At 40.1% G+C, this 20,392-nt stretch overlaps 2 protein-coding genes across 7 annotated transcripts; one reads left to right on the forward strand and one right to left on the reverse strand.

The window, feature by feature from the left end:
• Nucleotides 1-425: 425 nt before the first annotated feature.
• Nucleotides 426-7,828, reverse strand: LOC109423623 (mitochondrial dicarboxylate carrier). 3 transcript variants are annotated; one of them, XM_029867458.2, is made up of 5 exons: nucleotides 7,681-7,828; nucleotides 3,230-3,564; nucleotides 3,038-3,164; nucleotides 2,841-2,973; nucleotides 426-1,307 (listed from the first exon to the last, which is right to left on the reverse strand). In XM_029867458.2, exons 2-5 carry the CDS (start codon nucleotides 3,513-3,515, stop codon nucleotides 987-989), a joined length of 867 nt encoding a protein of 288 aa, XP_029723318.1. In that variant the 5' UTR covers nucleotides 3,516-3,564; nucleotides 7,681-7,828; the 3' UTR covers nucleotides 426-986. The 3 variants fall into 3 exon arrangements, with proteins under 3 accessions (XP_029723318.1, XP_029723319.1, XP_029723320.1); XM_029867459.2 differs by lacking the exon at nucleotides 7,681-7,828 and adding an exon at nucleotides 3,926-4,022; XM_029867460.2 differs by lacking the exon at nucleotides 7,681-7,828 and adding an exon at nucleotides 3,771-3,915.
• LOC109423624 (uncharacterized) lies at nucleotides 3,974-19,706 on the forward strand. 4 transcript variants are annotated; one of them, XM_062847196.1, is made up of 2 exons: nucleotides 3,974-3,997; nucleotides 18,922-19,706. In XM_062847196.1, exons 1-2 carry the CDS (start codon nucleotides 3,993-3,995, stop codon nucleotides 19,676-19,678), a joined length of 762 nt encoding a protein of 253 aa, XP_062703180.1. In that variant the 5' UTR covers nucleotides 3,974-3,992; the 3' UTR covers nucleotides 19,679-19,706. The 4 variants fall into 4 exon arrangements, with proteins under 4 accessions (XP_062703180.1, XP_062703181.1, XP_029723322.1 ...); XM_062847197.1 differs by lacking the exon at nucleotides 3,974-3,997 and adding an exon at nucleotides 4,676-4,868; XM_029867462.2 differs by lacking the exon at nucleotides 3,974-3,997 and adding an exon at nucleotides 7,878-8,012.
• The last annotated feature ends 686 nt before the right edge of the window (nucleotides 19,707-20,392 follow it).

A 20,392-nucleotide genomic window follows, 5' to 3' on the forward strand; every position in this document is an offset into this window, starting at 1 on the left:
CATCCGGAATGTCGATGGAGTGATGTCATTTATTTTGTTTCGTCGACGATATGCATGTGGCAAGTAATGATGAAAACGAGCGGGTGCACAGTTACCTGTAGCAGCACTTAAAGCTCTCGTCTCTGGGTTTTCAAGGGGAGAGAACAAATTTCGGAAGCTTTTCATATCAATCGGCATACATTCGGAAGATTTCCGAGAGTTTCATCATATCATAATATAGTTGCCTCCACCTCGGTCAAAAACAGGAGATGACATACGATCGGGATAACTTTTTCATGAGATCCAGTCAATTTGGTTTTTCCATGCTAGCACGACACTACTAGGTGATCGAACAGAATCTGCAATGAAGCGCTTCACAGTTGGAAACGACCAAAATCAGTCATTCGGTAGATGTTTAAAATTTCTTTCGAACAATAAGCTGCAAATTTGTAGTTTACATCTTGTATCATAAATTACTTTATTTATTGCCTACATTTACCAACTCGGAACGGTTTCCTGATTTTGTTTCTTGTTCGATTGGGATCTCACAATTGGGCAGATGTCTAATATTATAAAATATACCTTCAACACGTTGAACGATTGAACAGCGCTGATTTACCTATAGAGCTTCTTTTCTGTTTTTAACAGAAATTTAAAATAAACGTCTCTACTAAACAGTTAAATGTCACATGGAATGTGTTTGTTCATTGATTGTGAAAGCATTGTTGATTGAAACGAGCAAATTCATCACAAAAAGAGTATGTAACAAGCTAAAACAGTGAGATAAAAGCCAACAGTGAAATGCTTGTGTAGAAGTTCGAGGTCTTCTACTGTCCGGACTTTGCGCAAAACAAAAAATAAAAACTTTGGAACCTTTCTAAATCTGCACCCGTAACCAAAAACCCCAAGCAACGATTTCCCCCGGCGCGAGCAACTATTGCAACAACATCTCCAATTTTCGATCCTACACAGCTAATATCAACAATTTCTTGAATTTTTTCACCGCCTCACTTCTTCTCCGGCTTCAGGTAGCCAAAGTTCATGCGCAGCTGCTCTAGGAACACGAACGTCAGGATGGTGTGCGGTCCCAACCGGACGAAGGCCGGCACGTAACCCTTGAAGAAGCCGAGCGGTCCGAGGCGGGCCGTGTAGCGGATCAGCTCCCACAGGTTGGCGAACTCGCCCGGTTTGGCGTTCATCGCCCGGGTCTTCAACACGTCCAGCGGTTGGGTCATAGTGGTGGCGATGGCACCGGCCGTCAGCGAGGACAGGAAGTGCGTCGTCAGGTTGTCGCCGAAGTAACCGGACTGCAGCAGGAGGTCCTTGACCTGTGTGGGGGAGAGGGTGGGATGTTAGTTGTATAATAGGACTACATATTATGATTAGGGTGGGGCGGGGCAAGATGGGTCGCGGGGCAAGATGGGTCAGTGCCATTTTTGGGCGCATTACTCATGTTTTGTTGATGTTAATAATTTTGTTAGATGACCAGCATGAATATACAAAAGTTTGGGGTATTGATTGAAAAATAATTCACTCTCATTGGAAATAAAAAATAAAATGGTTTTTAGCCATTTTTCTTATGCGATACATTCCATATAATCTCCATATAAACGGCCGTGGGGCAAGATGGGTCACCTTCAATTTTGAACGTATTGTTGGAGCAATCAAAAGTTAATTATTTTTTATTACAAGACCATCTCATAAATGACTTCAATCAAGCGGAATGACCGCTCAAAATTATAACATAAAATTATGATAATTTTTTAGTGAAAACATCGATTTTCAAGTCGCCTTAGGACCACTCAAATCGTAAAGTTTTTTTATATTTAAAATAAATTTATAAAATGTTTACTAGTAGCTCTTGTTTACTCAGTATGGATATGGAGCATATATGAATGCGGAAAAAATCTCATATTTTGACGTTTTTCGTTGAGAAAATGTGAATTACTTAAAAGGTGACCCATCTTGCCCCGCACTTTTTTCACGGCGCCAAATTGATCACTTTTTAAAACTGCTCGTTTAATATCATATTTTGTATGTAAGGAACTTTTTATCGCCTTTTAGTGTATTAAAGAGTAGCGGACGAATACAAACCAATACGATTTGTATTTACAAAGTTATGGTGATCCATCCTTAGGTGACCCATCTTGCCCCGCCCCACCCTATATCTGTTATACACGTTAGGTAAGCAAAGACACAATTTTGCGTAGCAAAACGCCCAGTGTCGATTTCTTGTACATACGCTGTGTTGTACAGAAAACGAACTTATGCATCACAAACGTAACAAGTTCCGTAAGAGTGTAATCGGGAGTGTAATAAAGCTAGCTCGGCATCTGTTTTTGGATAGGTAATTCAGATTTTGAGAAGCGTGTAGACTAGACTAGGTAATTCAGATTTTGAGAAGCGTGATCGTCCACTGTAGAGAAGTTGAAAACTGTGGTGTGGATGGTGCGTTGGGAATACAGCGTTACCAACCTTCCAGATACATCTGGATTTATCCAGATTTTTGAGGTCTCATTTTACAAAACTTTGGAAGATCCAGGCAATTGTTTTCGGGACTTTTAAGGTTTTGCTCGGAATTTGTAAGGTTTTTCACACTCTTCCATACAAAACTTCCTAAATCCAGATTTTTCGACAATTGATCTGGCACCCCTGTGGGAATGGATTGCTATTCCCTCTTCGAATAAAACTACATTATCGATCAGAACACTACAACAGTCATTTAACTGCGAGGCAAATTTAAAACGCCATTTCTGAAAGCATACTTTCAGGCGCTTCTTGAAAAATTATTGTTTGGGATGATATCTGGCAGGATTCAGAAAGTTTTAAATCGAGATGTTTGAGATTTATCGATCACTTACCAGATCGTAGAAAGATAACTGTCCAATTGTCATGAACACAGCACGTGAGGTAGCGGTTGAGGCACCTGAGAACAGACGAGTGAAACCTTCTTCCCGGTACACACGGAAGAGACCATCGACTGCATTTTTGTAACTGCAAATGAAGTTGGTTGATTATAACCTGCTGAAAGATAAAGGCTTCATGACAAAAAACTTACTTTCTTCTCTGGTCCAATGGAAGTTTGATGTCGTTCTGCATGCGCACGTTGACCATATCGGCAGGGGTTCCCACGAAACCTCCGGCAGCACCAGCTGCACCTGCCAACACGGCCTTACCCAAGAATCCTAAGAAATACAAGAATATTTGAAGTCACAAACCTTCCACCACCCGCATTCTCCCCAACACATACCGGAATCACTGCCCATGGCCTGTTTGCCGACCTCGTAGATACCGAACCGGGTGGTCGAGTAGGTGAGCTGTCGCAGCAGGGATGCCGACAGCCCATTGTAGAGCGCCAGGACGCCCTGCGTTCGGACGACCTTGCCCGTCAGCTGGAGCAGCGAGATCTTACCCTCCTGTTGGGTTTGCAGTTGCACCTTGAGCAGATCCAACGGATGGGTACAACAGGCCGCTCCGGCACTGGCCAAACCACCAAAGTACCAGTACGATACTCGCTTTTGCTTTTCATCGGCCATATTGGGGCTGTTGTTGGTGGTTGACCTTGTGCTCCGTTATCAGCGAATCCTGCAAAGACACATGACCCGGAAGGCAAAGGTGAGATCATTCAAAGAGCACACCGCACTCCACGATCCGCGCTCTCGATTTCGATAAAATTTCAATGTCATTGTCATCGCCTCGCGTATGTTGCTAGGCATTTCACGGTGACATAATCGCAGCAAACGTAAACAAATGGGCAGAAGAGTAGGAAGATGCGTTGCAAGTAGACACACCTCTCACCACGATATACGCAAACGAGGCTGCGTTTGGCTGCTGTTCTGTATTTCGGATTCCTGTTTCTACTCTTCTTCGCACGAATTCGTGTGATATATTTTTAGATAAGTAAATCAAAATCAAGAAAGACAAAGCTAAGAAGCAAACACCGTACCGTTTTTCCTGTGGTTGGAATGAGGGTCGGATGTGTGTGCGCGATGCAAGTTCGCGAGGAATGACGAATGACGTAAGTGCGAATGACAGACAGAGAGCGCGATGACGACGGTGGTAAAAGAAGATAGATATGGAGAAGAAGATTGACAGCTGATCGATTTTTATTCTCACGTATCAAAGCGAAACGTGATAAAATTAAGTAAAATAACTCATTTGTATCAGTTATCATAAGATAATTTTATATCGTATTAAATTGATTAAAGTTATATTAAAATATATTCCATATTCCGTTTAAAACGCATGCATTTCAAAGTGTGGTGATTACAGCAATCAAATTCACCTTCAAAGCACAGTTCTCAGCTTTTCACCATACATTCACGAAAGTGCCCAATTCTCTCTTATTCGCAAGTTGTCACGCACACACACATTAAACTCATGGCACATGTGATCGATGCCGCAAGCAAAGTGTTGTCAAAATCAGCTGGCTGGATGATTTGATTCAGGTTTGATGTTGTTAATCAACAGCCTAAACACAACGCCAAAAGAGCACTGTTTGCACGTGCATTGTGATTGAGAAGTTGTAAAAAAAAACGGAGTGATAACAAAAGTGTTTGTGCCAAGTGCCGGTTGAAACGAAAAGCAAGTGATAAAAGTGTCTCGGTAACAGCTGCCTCGGGATTCGCTACTCGGCAGGGTAAGTTTACTCTTGTAATTAGTCCATCTTGAAATTTGCTTTTCTAGTTTTAGTGGTGGGTGGATGGGTGCTATTTAATTTTTCTGTTATGTGCTGCTCTTACAAACAACAACATTGTTAAATGTTCACCCAAGGAAAAGAGGCTTAGGGAAGATCAGGATAACACGCGCTCCCTAAGGAATGGCTTGATTCTAGCCATGAAACGTACAAAAATGTTCATTCTAGTTGCTGATATCTAAAAGTTTGATATGTAGGTATTCTTCCAATTGTGCTCATTCTGCGAATGGAGTGACGTGAGAAAAGTCGAAGTCGTATATCGAGGTGAGAAATCTCGACTCGAATGAGGTGACTCTCCATTTGATTTACACGGCGAGTCACTTCATTCGAGAGTGGATTCTTCATCTCGATATACGATTCCGACTTTTCTCACGTCACTCCATTCGCAGAATGAGCACAAATAGCTAAAAACTGTATATCAAATAACGTTGTAGAAGCAAAGCTATAATTTAAAACATTCAGGATTCAAGCGTTCCTGTTCGATCCTTACAACCCCTTACAACGGCTTATTCTTTAACTCGTGGTATGTAAGATACGAAGATGTTTTTCAAGAGGGAGGAAAACGCTTAGACGATGCTGCCAAGATGATGTTACTTTTTCGAATGCTGAGTACGACGGTTCATTACCGGTACGTGGAAGTAATCTTCCGAAGCACCCAGGGAAGTTCAAGTTGAACGAAACGGTCGCCGGAAGTAAATTTTCCATGCAAGATACCAGTGTTTGCAGTACTTGAAGCACGAAGCAGACGAATTTACCTCGTGTTGCAAGCACTGTGAGGCGTTCCAGCTGTCGAAGCTATTCAGTGACCAGTTCAAAGCCCTTCAATTTATCTTCGGTCTATAGCCACCTCGTGATGCTGATGTTCGAGCAAGACTAGTCTCCAAGTTAGAAGCTGTTGAAACCACATCGGCAAGACCACATGGCTCTAGACGACCACCTTGGAGAATCCCCTTGAAGAATGCTGCCGTATTGTGAATCTAAAGCAAGACACGCAACTTATAGAGAGCAAAGACAAGCACATCAATACAATCTCTTGAAACTACAAAGGCACGGCTCAGAAGTAGTTCTGACATCACAGTCATTTCCCAAGAAAACGGGATCCTGATTGGACGACCACCGACTTGCAACATTTCATAATTTGAAGCTTCTGCCCGAGTTGCATAACTGAAATCACCATTGGAAACGTGAGTAAACCGAAACTCCTTTGCAGGTTTCGGATTGGGCTGCTCTGATAGTCACCATGTGCGTGCAAAGTAAACAACGCTCTTGCATCCGATCGGCATCCTCTAAATTCCTCCAGTGGATTGTCTCTGGGCATTCCTCCGAGAATCCCTCCAGGAGTTTCTTCGAGAATTGTTCCAGGAGCTCATCTGGAAATTCCTCCAAGAGTTCCTGCGGATATAACTTCAGAAATTCCTCCCGGAAACTGCCAGAGCAACTTCCTGGGAAAATTCCTGAGGGAAATCGCGGAAGCACTTCTACTGGAGCTCCTTGGCAAGAATTCACAGAGAAACTCTCAGACGAACTTTTAGAGGAACTTCCGGAGGAATTTCCTGGGAGAATTCCTGGAGGAAATCTTTGAGAAATACCTGTAGGAAATTTTGAAGGAATTCCCGGAAGAGTTACTGAAGGAACTCCCGGAGGCATTTTCGGAGGAACTCCTAGAGGAACTTTCTGAGAGAATTCTTGGATTTCCTGCCAGAGTAACTTCCTGGGGAAATTCCTGGAGGATTTTTTGAATGAATTTTCGGAGTAAATCTTGCAGGAACTTTTGGATGAACTCCAGGAAAATCTTCCTGGGAGAATTTCTGGAGGAATTGCTGACGGAGAAGCTTCAGAAGGAACTTTTGGAGGAATTCTTGTCGGAATACCTGGAGGAATTTCTTGCAGTAATTCCTTGGGAAAATTCTGGCAAGTGGAATCACGAAAGAGAGGGCAAACCTAGACAGCTGTGCTACGATACATGGAGACACGTTCGAGGTAGTGGAAGTCTATCTAAGATCCTTATAAAAGGAAGGCAACAACGTTAGTCGTTGGTCGTTAGTCGGTGGAAGTTAGTCTTCCACAAGAATCTGTGGGCGAAAAAGATTCACCGTCGCACCAAATGTACCATATACATAACGCTAAGCCGGTGTTAGAGCGGTGGGTGCTAACGACGATCTACGGCGGAGTGCAGGAGAACAGTGTGTGGAGGTGGATAAACTGTGGATAAACCACGAACTCGCAGCGTTCTACATCATCTACCCAGCATCCATACGGTAGTCAATGTCGGAAAGATACGATGGGCAGGACATGCTTCAAGCTGTTGCAAGAATGCCGGATAACAACTCTGTAAAGCAAGTGATCCAGTAGGCAAAAGAAGGCGTGGAGTGCAGAGAGCACAAATGGGCGGACCAGGCGAACATTGGGCGTGATAGAGGATGGAGAGCGGAAGCCGTGATTATGTATTATCCGTAGTGTGATACAAAGAAATGTATGTGTCTGTAACCCGAAGAAAGTACGCAGACCTGATTGAAACTCCAAAAACAGTTGCGACGCTTATGCGCAACTGACAACTAAAATTACGTCGCGAAATTTGCAGAAATCACTAGAATAAATCCGTCTTTAAGCTCAAACAAATTATAATCCATCCAAGCAACCCGAGGGATCCTAGCCCGAGAGAAGCACGGATTTTTTAAACGGCGGTAAACTTGTTTTCATTTTTATGATTTGATTCAGGACTTCGAATCACTGATGCAAGTATTACATCATAAGCTCTGCAGTACCACACGCCAAAATCCTAACGATCATATTCCATTCATCAAAACCTCGAGCACACCTCTCTCCGAGCGCCAATATTCTTATCACAAAACTGTTCATCACTCGACCGGCAATTAACTCCCTTGTCGCCGTCGCCGATTAGGTTCAGCGAAAATTGATATAAAACAATCATGCATCACCGACCGGGGAGATCCGAGAGACCATGATGGATTACTACAGTCGATAGACTCCAAAAAACGACTTACTTTCTCTACACAGAAGCAACGACCAACGCAACAACGGATGACAGTCTGCGTCCTTCAATCGCGCACACTACTGTCACACTGACTGTTCTGTTCTGTTCTGCGTTCTTTCACCGACGATGTACTGATTCGGACTAAACTGACCTCCTGACGATGGCTAGCTCACTGCTAGCTCTGCTGATCAGTTAGCTCGCCGACCGTCGTCGTCGCATACGATTAGGAAGAGCAGAGCTCGCAGAGCTTAATACGTTTTATCAGTTTGGTATATTACAGCATTGCGAACATCATCATCGCCGCGTCTCGGGGTGCGCGATTTTCGTGGTGGGGTGGGAAAGGTAGGGTGACCAGTAGAGTGGCCAATAAGCTTGGTTGGGTGGAGAAAGTGGAGTCGTCATGACTTGTTTGAAATGTTGATGTTGAAGTGATCATCAATGCACGGTGTGTCTGGTAGAACAACATTATTTAAAAAAAATCGGTATCGCTAAAACACCCACCCAGCGAAAGCTGAATGTCCCCCCTTTCATTTGAGGCTAAAACAAGAAAGTTCTATCGGCGGTCCTAGAACAATTTTTTTTTCCAAAATTTATTATCATAAGGACACATTTCACGCACTTCTACACCGCGGTTTTTGAACTTCATTGAATGATATTTCCGGGCTCCTGTTGTCGATTTTGATTCTTTTTGCCGCAAAATGAAGATAATTACCTATATTCTTTTAATAGTACCTGAAACTTTGAAAACTGCTTCTAGAAAGTAGCAAATTCCTTGGCGTTCGGTCGAAATTCGTCATTTTTTGCGATGGTGTCCCGTTACGCTGTATTTCTTGTTTTCTTTCGAAGTACAAAGGTCCAACTCCCAATTAGAAAGCATAAACTGAATCTTCTATACAAATCTGATCGTTTGATATGCTGGTTGGTATGTTTATGACAACATATCAATTTTTGGAAGCAAAAGTTTGATTCTCGCACAAAACGTAACGCGTGGAATGTGTCTAAGACTTGCATTTTCTTCCTTTCAACCTTCAGTGTAACCTAATGGGCTCGTATGAGGTCGCTCATTAGTAACGTATCATATTAATAGAGTAAAACATATTCAAAATTTTCCACACAAAATGTTGCACAAGTGTAAAAAATATTTAAGAGAGTTGTAGTAGAATATTACCAATATTAAGGTATATGTGTTAACCATCTCTCCTTATTGACATGTAGAAGAAGTTATTTCGACTGCCATTCTCTTCGTTTTTATCGACAGAGCCAAATGTTCGAAAAGTTTTACAGTCGTAGTAGGCCATGACTTGGATGTCAATAAAAATATAACGATCAACAAAGTAGCTCGGATAAAATTACCGCGTTCCAGTATAGGCCGGTATACATTCATTTTGTGCCCCTTTCTGGTACTAATTTGAAGGATTGCTGTGTGGTATAGCATTTGGTATTGAATCATGAAAAATAAAAGAAATTCAATGTCAACATAGCTTTGCACCAAACTTTTAGAGAAACAACTATGACATGAAATCATAAAGTCACAATGCAAACCGTACCAAGGTGTGCGTGCTGTGTTCGAAGAAGCTTTTTCTGCAACCACCAATATAATCGAAAGTAGTTGATATTCACAGATTTAGATATTTGTTTTATATGGCTGAGCATACAAATAAAAGACAGAATAAAATAGAAAAGTCCCAATTTGTTTTTATTTGTATTTGCAGGTTATTGAGATTATTGATTAACTTTTTCTGAAATATACCAGGTATAGAAGTTGGTACTATCCCACGATAATATATCGCAATTACTCATTTAAAGTTTATTCGTTCAATGATGAGATCATACCCTTTAGAATTACTTTCTTTAAGTATAAATATAAATTGAGTCTTCTACACAGAGTATCGATATTTGCTGTAATTGCGAAATATTTAGTGCTGCAAGAACTACAGTTTCTTCTTAATTTAAAAGCAAACGCGGCAGACCTAGCACTACTACCGATGATGCAAAAAGATAGTGCTCGTTGCAGTTCTGCTAAAGATACGAAAGGGAGATTTCATGTTTGCATTGAAAACGTAATCACTGTACTCCATTCTCCTGCAGCAGTACAGTAAATACATTTTTTAAACGAAAATATCAGTACTGTACGAGAAAACCGCTTTAGATTTTTCAATGATGACGATTATGTAATGACGGCCTTGAGAACAAAAAATGTCGGATAACAATTAGATATTATGAAAAAGTACCTATTTTACCAAAAAACTAAGTAAATCAACGTAATTTTTATTTAAGTTTTGTTCCATTATTGTAGGACCACCTTTCTCAAATTATGTGTCGTGACTCACCTGCCACGTTAGAAATACACGCGTTTTAAAGATTTGACTCCAGAAAATATCGAGTTGCGTTCATCTTAGGATTCTGGAAAGTGTATGTCGTCTTGTAATAAATTGTAGTATCTTAGCATCTAACATCGTGGCCTTAAGGATGTTTTTCACTTAAAACAGCTTAGTCAAATAAATTGGCAATGTTTTGTACCTAGAGATTTGTAGAACTTGTTTATAAAGTAAAAGTATCAATAACATGTTCAGTTTGCCGTTTTAGCCAATTCATGGTATTTGGAACACACAGCCATTCCCTTATATCACAGACGTAGCTCTTAGAGAAAATTCATTTTTTTTGCTGTCTTTTTCATGAACACGCATCCACCTGTTGGTAGAACCGCGCGAGACACTACGGCCATGATGGGATGCGATTTGACGTTTGCCTAACACGCACACTTTTATACATGTCTCCTGTAAGTTCCGTTTGTATCATTCAGCAACGTGTACACTTGCAAACATCAAAGCGATCGAACATTAGCACCTCTGATGAAAGAATCGCGGAAATCAAACGAAATTTGATTTCATCGTTAAATGCATGTGCCAAACCCTATTGAAGAGTATTACGTCTGTTTGTCTGTGCTTATATCGTGCATTGCTCAATAGAGAAAATAATAAAATTCGTTGAATAATTGAAAGTGTTGTCAAATGCATTCTATAAGGATGAACACGCTGATTTAATAATAATTATGAGTATTAGAGCATGATGCGGTACACATGTAAATTGAAATTTGAACTCATCATGTCCACCTGCTTAAAACTATAACAATTTTTTTTAGCATTACTGCCCATAACCACGAAACTGACTACTGTTTACTGTTTTTTTTTATTAATATGGGACTATTATGCTTTTGTGGGAAGTGTAATTAACATCATATAAAAAATCTTCCTTCGGAAAGCCAATGGACTGTTTTTCGTTATTACTTAGTACTTCGAGAAAATACAAAAAATATCACACTATTTCAAAAAAAAAAATTGTTCTAGACCCGCCGATAGAACTTTCTCCTTTAAGTCTCAAATAAAAGGTGGGACCCTTAGCTTTCGTTTGGTGGGTATTTTAGCGATACCGATTTTTTTTAAATAATGTTGTCCACCAGACACACCGTGCAATGCGATCAGCTGAGCTAGATTTACGATTTGAGCGAATGAAGCGATTTGAGTTTAGCTAGATTCTGTGAGTCTAGTCTTCATATTTTGGATTATTCTAGTAATGTGAAGGCTGCGGTCAACAACGTTATCTGACTGGTGGTAAGATAGATGAGGAGCTGACAATGACGAAGAATTCACAAGATAACCAACAAGCTGCATTATTTTTTTTACTAAAAATTGTCATTGAACACAATTTAGGATGTTTTTTCGTTTTCTACGATCGAGAAAAAATAGATAGTTGGCATTGAGATGAGACTCGGAAAGTGACAAAAGACAGAAACGAAAATAAGCACTTATGGTAATGAGCACCACGAAGTATGATATGTACTCGATTTGATCGGATTATCCTAAATCCGAGATTAAATTTAATACCTCTTTCGGTAAGTATACCAAGCCCGGTATGAAGTAGCCACTTTATACGACACATACAAAATGCGAAAATGTATGCGTGAGAGAATAAACGTATGGGAAGGCATCCGAACCAAAACAGCAGATTCTTTATTTTTTTACCTAGATTGCTCGGATACTTTTTTTATTTTTATCTGTATTAACGAGATTTTTAGCCCCTGGCTTGTTCATCTCGGGACCCACGCTGTACTTGCCTTCCGAAGGAAGAACTCACAGTTTGCGCGTTTGTCGGGAGTGGGATACGATCCCAGGTCCTCGGCGTGAAAGGCATGCACTTTAACCATCACACCAGATCCGCTCCCTGCTCGGATACTGCTGCAGCGAACTTCACGTCTTTAAATAATTTTAAAGGATTCCTTCAGGATTTTCAAAAGTATTTTTTTCAGACTTCAATTACACAAGTTTACAAAATAAAACGAAAGTCGTGAACTTCTATCAACGACCAAAATTTTTGAATCATGATTTAGCACTGATTTTGAAACCGTGCTTCAAAAAAATTTAAGTGGAACAGTTTTTGAGTTTAAGCTCAATATCGAGTTTTACAACTTAAAAAAAAATGAAATTTACTAAAATTCAAATTTCGTGCGTTTTGTTCAACCAATTTTAAATCTTTTTCCATAAATTAAAAGCTGAATACAATACCATTCGATCATCTGAATACAGGTTTTGCGTCAGATTGATGAAATTCAAGATATTGGCGAGTTTTAGGGACAATCTCCTTAAATTTTAGCAAAATTCCCAAAATTTTTTGAAGAAATGTATTTTTTTTTCAATAAGAAAAAAAAACAATTTAAAAAATTTTTCTCGACGTTTATTTGACACATTATATGTAGGCGAGTTACAGTAAAAATTTCAGCTCAATCGGAGCATTGATTACGGAGAATAAAATGTTTGAAGTGAGCGACTTTGCTTAAAAATAGAACAAAAATCGATTTCAAATCATCAACCTTGTATGGAAAGTCGAAAAAAAAATCCGCTCTACTGTATTTTTTTTTCTTTCGCGTTTTCGAGCTCAGGGCATGATTCTACACTAAAAATGATCACCAGCTTACCGAGTTCAAAAATGCTGTTAACTAGTGTTATTCGTACAGAGATTTTTTTTCTTCCTAAGGTTGCTTTCAGAATATCTCCAAGTTTTTTTTCGGTACATTCCACCAGATATTTCTCCTAGGATTTTGTTTAGTATTTGTTCAGAGATTTGTGCTTACAATTTCCAAATAACTTCCAGGAAGGATTAACCTGCAGTTTCTTTACGAATTTATCTATAAATCTTCACAAGAAATCCTCAAATAATTTTCCAATAATTCTACAAGGGGTTTCCAGAAGTATCAGAGGTCTTGTTGGATTTTCGAAAGGGGTTTCTCCTGGAATTTGTCTAAGGATTGATTCTTCCACCAATTTCTCCGACGGTTTTTTAAGAATTTCTCTGAAAAAATTTTTCTTATAATTTCCCAATTACAAACTCTCGAATTCGGAAATTCGTTTAACAATTCTTTGAAACTTTTACGGAATTTTGACCAAGCAATCCCCTAGCATCATTTCCTGAATTCCTTCTGGAATTTGTTAAAAAAAATCTTTCTGCATTTTTACTCAAACATTCTGAAGCATGCCTTCACAAATTTCTTCAATAATTGTTACAGTTCTTCCAAAAAAAACTGTGATTCATTTCAAATAATGTGAAAATATATTTCCAAAGATTTGTTCAGAAATTTCAAAATTCCTCAGGAATATCTTCAGAAATTTCCCTAGGAATTTTCACAGAGATTCCTTCTGGATTTTCCCAGGGTTTCCTCCAGGAATTCTTTCAAGAATTTCCTCAGTAATTTGTCCAGGAATTGTTCCGGAAATTTCCTGGAACCTCCTGCTAGGAATTTCCCCAGGAACTCTTTCAAAAACTTTCCCAGGAATTCCTCTTGGAGATTCCCTAGGAATTCTTCCAGAAATTTTCCCACGAATTTCTCCAGTCATTTACCAAGCAATTCCTTTTTTCTTTTTTTTTAATTTTCCCAGGAATTCTTCCAGAAACTTCCTCAAAACTTCCTTACGGAATTTTCCCAGGAATTACTTCACTAATTTCCTCCTGGAATTCTTTCCTCAATTGTCCAAGAGTTTGTTTCAGATAATCATCGAAAATTTTTGAGGAATTCTTTTAGTAATTTCTTTAGGATTTTTCTTAAATTTCCCCAGGTATTCTTTCAGAAAATATCCTAGGAATTTCTTCCAAAATTACCAGAATTTCTTTAGGAATCATTCCATATTTTTTGTCAGAAATTCCTTCTGGTTTTTCACCAGGTATTACGTTAGGAATTTCATTGGAAAATCCTTCTAGGAATTACTTTATACATTTCTTCCGGAATTTTCATACAGATTCCTTCAGGATTTTTTTAGGAATTCCTCCAGCAATTTCCCCAGAGATTCTTTCAGCAATCGCCCCATTAATTCTTTCAGAAATTTCTCCTTTTTTCGGAAACTTCCTAAGACACTCCTGTAAGAGTTTCCCTAGGAACCTTTTCAAAATATTCGCCAGGAATTCCTCTTGAAGATTTCCTAAAATAATTTCCCAGGAATTCCTTCCGGAACTTCCCTGGGAATTTTTCCAGAAATCTCCTCAGGAATTCATTCTAGAATTTTCCCAGAAATTCCTTCTGGAATTTCCAAAGGATTTACCTCCGGTTATTCCCAGAAGCTCCTTCACCAATTTCCTCAGGAATTTCTTCATAAATTTCCCCATGAATTCCTTCCGCTATTTTCTCAGAGTTTGTATCAGGATTTTTTCCAGGATACTGAATTTCCTTAAGAATTTCTTGGAATTTCTCCAGGAATTTATTCCAGATACTCTTTAAAAAATTTCCCCAGAAATTGCTTTTGGTATTTTTTCACAAATTCTTTCAGAAATTTCTTTAGGAATCTCCCGGAATTGCCAGGAATTCCTCATGGAATTTCTCCAATAAATTCCCTTGGACATTAGAATTTCCCCAGGAATTCTTTCGGAAATTTCACCAGGAATTTCTCCAAGAATTCATCCAGAAATTTTCCTGGGAATTATTCCAGAATTTTTTTTTCCGAAAATTGTCACAGATATTCTTCCAGGGATTCTTTCAAAAATTTCTTAAATCATTTCTCTAGTTATTTTCCCAGGATCTGTTTTCAAAATTTCGCCAGGAATCTTCCTCCTGGATATTTCCTATGAATTCTTTCAGAAAGTTCCCAGGAATTCCTCCATTCATTTTCCAAAATTTCCTTCCGGAATTTCTCCAGGGATTCTTTCCGAAATTTCTCTGAAATTTCCCTGGAATTCCTTCCTGTATTTTTCCAAGAATTCTATCCTGAATTCCCATGACTTTTCAGTAATTTTCTCAGAAATTTCTTGGAATTTCCACAGGTTTTCTTTCTGAAACATCCCCAGGAATTTTCTCAGAAATTGCTTCGGGAATTTGTCAAGGGCTTGTGTCAGTAGTTTCTGCAAGAATTCCTTCAGTGATTTCCCAAGAATTCCCTTCATAAATTTTCCAAAAATTCCCTTCATAAATTTCCCTAAGAAAACCCTCCATAATATCCACAGAAATTCAGCCTGACATTTCCCCAGAAATTCCGTCAAAAATTTCTCCAGGAAATACTTTTATAAATTTATCCCCAGGAACTCTTTCAAAAAATTCTTAAGGAATTTTCCTGGTGTTTCCCAGAAATTTCTCTAGGAATTTTCCCAGTAATTCTTCCCCTAATTTCTCCAGGAATTCTTTCGAAAATTTACACAGGAATTTCTCCAACAATTCATGGAAGTTCTCCAGAAATTCTTCCAAAGATTCTTTAAGAAATACCCTCAGGAATCCTATCGGGGTTTTCTCCGGGAATTCTCCCATCCGAAATTTCTTTGGGTATTCTTTCTGGAATACCTCCGGGATTCACCTTAATATTCCTTCAGGGGTTTCTCCATTATTTTTTTCCTTGAATTCTCCCAGGGATACCTCCAGCCATTCCTCCATGGATTCTACCTGGAGTTGCTTAAGCATGAATCCCCATGAATCTGTCTCTTGAAGATTCCCAAAGAATTTTAGCAGAAATTTCCCCTAGAATTCCTTCCGGCATTTCCCCAGGAATTTCTTATGAAATTTTCCAGGAATTCCTTCCGGAGTTTTCGTAGGAATTCTTTTAGTACTTTTTTCAAGAATTTCTTGGATTTTCCCCAGGAATTCATCCCTTCCTATCCTCGTAACGGAGAAGATGGGCGTGGGCGGCAATGGAAGTTCTCATGTCTTTTTTACTTCAACCTCTGATTGGAAAGCTGTTCCTTCCCAAATAGCATTCCATAAGCAATTAGAATAAGAGTATTAAAGATATAACATGACAACTTTCAATATGCAATCTACGAATTACTCCGTTACCACGCAACGCAACGCAATTCCTTGGATTTTCCCCAGGAATCCTTTCAGAAATTTTCCCAGAAAATCCTTCCGAAATTTTCCAGCTATTCCTACTGAAATTTCCTAACAAATTTCTGAAATTTCCTAACGCAATTGTTAGGAATTTCCCCAAGAAATCCTTCAGTATTTTTCCAAAAATTCCTTTATAAACCTCCCCAGAAATTCCATTCAGAATATTGACAGGAACTACTTCAGTAATGTCTCCGAAAATACCTTCAAAAATTTCACCAGAAATTTCCTCCAGACAGGAACTCCTTCAGGAATATCTTCAGAAATAACTTAATAAATTTCTCACAGTAATTTATTCTTAAATTTCTCCAAAAAATCCTCTGGGATTCTCAGAAATTCCTTCAGGAATTCTGTCAGACATTTCTTCAAGAATCCTAAAATTCCAAAAAACAATGTCTCAGGACTTCTTTCGAAAAAAAAAATCCCAGGAATGCCTCAGAAATTTTTCCAAGAATTCCTCCAGAAACTTTTTCAGGAATTTCCACAGAGATTCCTCGAGAAACTCTTCAAGAAATACTCCTAACAAATCTCTCAGGTTTTTCTCCGGTAGTCCTCGCAGGGTTTTTTGTCTGGATTTTTTTTTCTGGAATACTCCCTTGAAAATTCCTCCTGGCTTTCCTTCATTATTTTTTCTTGAGTTTTCTCAGAAACACATCCTCAGATTCTACCTGGGGTCCTCAAGCATTTTTTTTTTCAGATATTAGTTCTGCATCTTCTTCCACCAGTTAATTATTGCAGGACTTCTCCAGGAAATACTTCAGGCATTTCTCCAGGTATTTCCTTTGGAATATTCTTGAGAACTCTTTCAGAAATTTCATCGGAGATTCATCGGAGGATTTTTCCATTATTTTTCTGCCAGAAATTCACCAAAAAGCTTCTCTAGAAGTGCATTGAAGGATTTCCCGAGGAGTCTCTGAAGGAAGAACTTTAGGAATTGCAGGAAAAACCTTTGAAGGGTTGACTGGTAGAATCTCTGGAAGTACTCCTGGGGAAAATTTAGGGAGAATTTCAGGAGAAATCCCTAAAGCAGCCCCTGGAGAAACCATGAATTTATTCATGGCTGTTCAAACCATTTGCTAGAATCCATGATAGAATTTCTAGATCATTGAAAGAATTCATGAAGGCATTTAAGGAGCAGCTCATTAGGCAATTCCTAGGAAAACTTTTGAAATAGTTACTGATGAAACCTCTGAAAAGATTTCTTGCAAAATCTTGAAAGAAACACAGGAGGAACATCTGCATGAGTGCTTTGGAAACACAAATTTGACGGAAAGAATGTCCTACAGATTTTTTTGTGGAAGCTGCTGGAGTGACTTCCGAATGGTTTCCTGAAGGCATTTGCCTGAAGGAATTCCTTGAAGAACCCATGAAATTTCCCCAAGAATTTCTCCAAGAATTCATCCAGAAATTTTCCTGAGAATTACTCCTGAAATTTTTCATAGATATTCGTCCAGGGATTCTTTCGGAAATTTCTTAAAGCACTGCTCTAGAAATTCCCAGGAGCTCTTTCAAAAATTCCCCAGGAATCTTCCTAATGGAGATTGCTGAAGAATTCTTTCAGAAATTTTCCAAGAGCTCCAGGGATTCTTTACCTCCGGAATGCCTTGAGGTTTTCCCTGGAATTCTTTCAGACATATCCGCTTATGAGGAATACAAAAAAAGAACTCTAAATGAAACGATAGAATTCCTGGAGAAAACCCTGATGGAAATCGTGGATGAATCCCTAAAGCAAGTCATGAAGGATTGCCTGAAGCAATAATTTGAAGAATTTCTCAAATAAGGTGCTGCCGTTGTGTTTTTAAGAAATTTTCATTATGAACTTACGGACATTATTGTACCACAGACAAACAGACGTAACACCTTGAACGATTTTCATGGAAATCCGTCGCCCAGTTCACACTACCATCACCTGGGGGAAAAGTTGCACGAGTTACTGTGTTGTTGAATATCGTCAACAGAAGGCGCTATTGTGAAACGTCAAACGCATAGAAAAACGATGCGCGCGCCTGTGGTTGTGAAAGCCACAACTATGAAAATTTAAAATGATCGTTAAAAGCGTGGTCGATGGAAATTTCGCAAGTGTTACGTCTGTTTGTCTGTGATTGTACTATTTATGCAACTTCATATTGAATTAAGAGTTGCTAACATTCGTGCAGGATTCCGACCACCTGACACCCTGGTCACCCTAGCCTTAACCAGCGAAATCCATACAGCGATTCGCTCGTCGTCAGCCAGCACTTTCCGATCCTGCTGTAGATTCAACACATTAGCGCTGCTGCGATCGCCGTTGTGATCAACATTGTCGAGACCATTTTCGCGCACGCAATTCTTCCGCTCGCTGCTGACCGTCGTTATCTTCTTACATCGAACAAAGTAGCGGCTTTGACGATTGCTTACGTCTTTTGTAAAATTTCTATTTTTCGATCTTATTGTTTCTCACCTAGTCCTACCTACGACCAAAGCAAGCGCTTCTGTGCTACATCTACAGGAGAGGCGTGTGACGACGCCTGCTACTGAACTTGGCCTAGCCGTGTAGATAGATAATTTCCTGCTGTTCGAAAATAGATCTGTATAAACATTTTGTAAAGGGACGAATTCGAACTATGTGGAATCACGTGTGCGGGTTGATCGGCTCGCTGTCGAATTATAAACATAAACATGTGTTTCAACGTGCGAATGAGACGCGCGTAAAAGATGTTGACTCATCATGAGAAGCGAAGCTATTCAAGGCAAAGCGAAATTTTGAATCATTTAGATAGTGAATATGCGATCTAGACTTGGCGTTCTATAAAATGTTAACGATGGAAACCGATTCATTGATGTTTGATCTAGCAATCGACATTTCGTGTAGTCGTTATAATTACTTGTTGCTAACAAGTCTACTCGATCTCTTTTCCGCAGATCATATCCAACAATGGCACAACCTGTCCTCGCCGCATGCGGTCTACAAGCCGAGCACCTCCCACGTCTGACCATACTCAAACAGGACTCCGGTGTGGACGGAAGCTTCCTGATCGCGGCAACCTTGGGACATCGGCTCAAAGCGTCTAAGGATCATCACGTACTGCTGGTAGCTAGCCACCACACCTACCATCACTACAGCGCTGCCTGCATGAAGGTGGGCTTCAACTTGGGCCCGTCCCGTGATTCCGGGCAACTTCAAATCTTGGACGTCGCTGCCGACCTGTTCCGCAACTACCCAAACAACATACCCTCTTTGGACGAAATTGCCGAACGCATCCAAGCATTCCTACAAGCGCGCCCCGACGGAACCATCCTGGTTGATGATCTGACCTACTTCCTGAACTTCGATCACTCGGAGGCGCAGTTGATCGACTTTGTCGAGCAGCTGGTAGTGCAGGACGATCGCCACCACTCGTTGGTGATCAAGTTGAACACGGCCGATCGGTGGGCCACCCTGTGCGCCAATTTGGACGATTTGGCTCAGGTGGAGATCGGGCTGCAACGGTTGACGTCCGGACAGTTTCGGGAAGTTGATGGCCGGTTGGTGGTGCGTCGGTTTCTGGCGGAGAAGGACGACGGAGACGAGCAGGGCTTGCTCAGGTTGAAGAAGGTGGACAGGTCGGTGCTGTACAAGGTGAACGAGAGGAACATCAAGGTGTTCGTACCGGGCGAGGTGGGTATCAAGAATTTGTGAGGTAGATATTAAACTTTTTGAGATAGAAGATTTTTGGGTGTGGTTATTTGTTAGAGAAATCCTAAGGATACTGTGTAAGTTTCATCGATTTGGGATACCCTTATTTCTGTACAGTTTGTGAGGCTTACAGAGAAAAGAAAGTGATGAAACGAGAACGAAACGTCAATCTTGTAAAGAGTTTTGTGCGAGAAGTGCTGCGGCTACTGCTACTGTGAAGGTTTCTGTTTTATGCGAGGTATGCACTTCAAACGGAATCGCTCAAGTAGTTATCGTTCAGTGCATTATTTTTCCGTGGCCGGAATGGTCAAGAAATTTAACACAGCAAGCCCCATTTGATTTGACGTTTCGTTTCAGCTCCGTACTAGGATCCGGAATAAAGCAACGCTTTATTATTTCTTGAGCGATTCCTTGCCTGAATTTTCCACGCATCGAGATAGGCCAAGAAATTTCATGCGATCAGCGTACTACCCATTAGCAAGAAGGTGACTGTACAGTTATGCAAATAAATATAGTGGCATTCGGTCGAGTGCAGCAGTGCGGATGACAGCGACGTCAACAGTAAACGGGAAAACACGCAAAACCTTGCAAACACATAATCAGAGAGGTTACAAATATCGAAGCTGAGAAAGTACCGGAAATCGAGTTGAGCTGGGGAATTCAGCGAAGAAGAGTTGACGTGTCCAAAGCAGTAAATGGAACCGAGCTTCCCGGGAA

Source organism: Aedes albopictus, chromosome 1 (assembly GCF_035046485.1).
Source record: "Aedes albopictus strain Foshan chromosome 1, AalbF5, whole genome shotgun sequence".
Taxonomy (NCBI): Eukaryota; Metazoa; Arthropoda; class Insecta; order Diptera; family Culicidae; genus Aedes; species Aedes albopictus.

Excerpts from the sequence above, each read along its gene's own strand:
- LOC109423623 (XM_029867458.2), bottom strand. The coding sequence starts at position 3,515 with ATGGCCGATGAAAAGCAAAAGCGAGTATCGTACTGGTACTTTGGTGGT. Across the intron at positions 3,165-3,229 it reads GGCCATGGGCAGTGATTCCG|GATTCTTGGGTAAGGCCGTG; the intron begins GTATGTGTTGGG and ends TGTATTTCTTAG. Across the intron at positions 1,308-2,840 it reads AGTTATCTTTCTACGATCTG|GTCAAGGACCTCCTGCTGCA; the intron begins GTAAGTGATCGA and ends TCCCCCACACAG.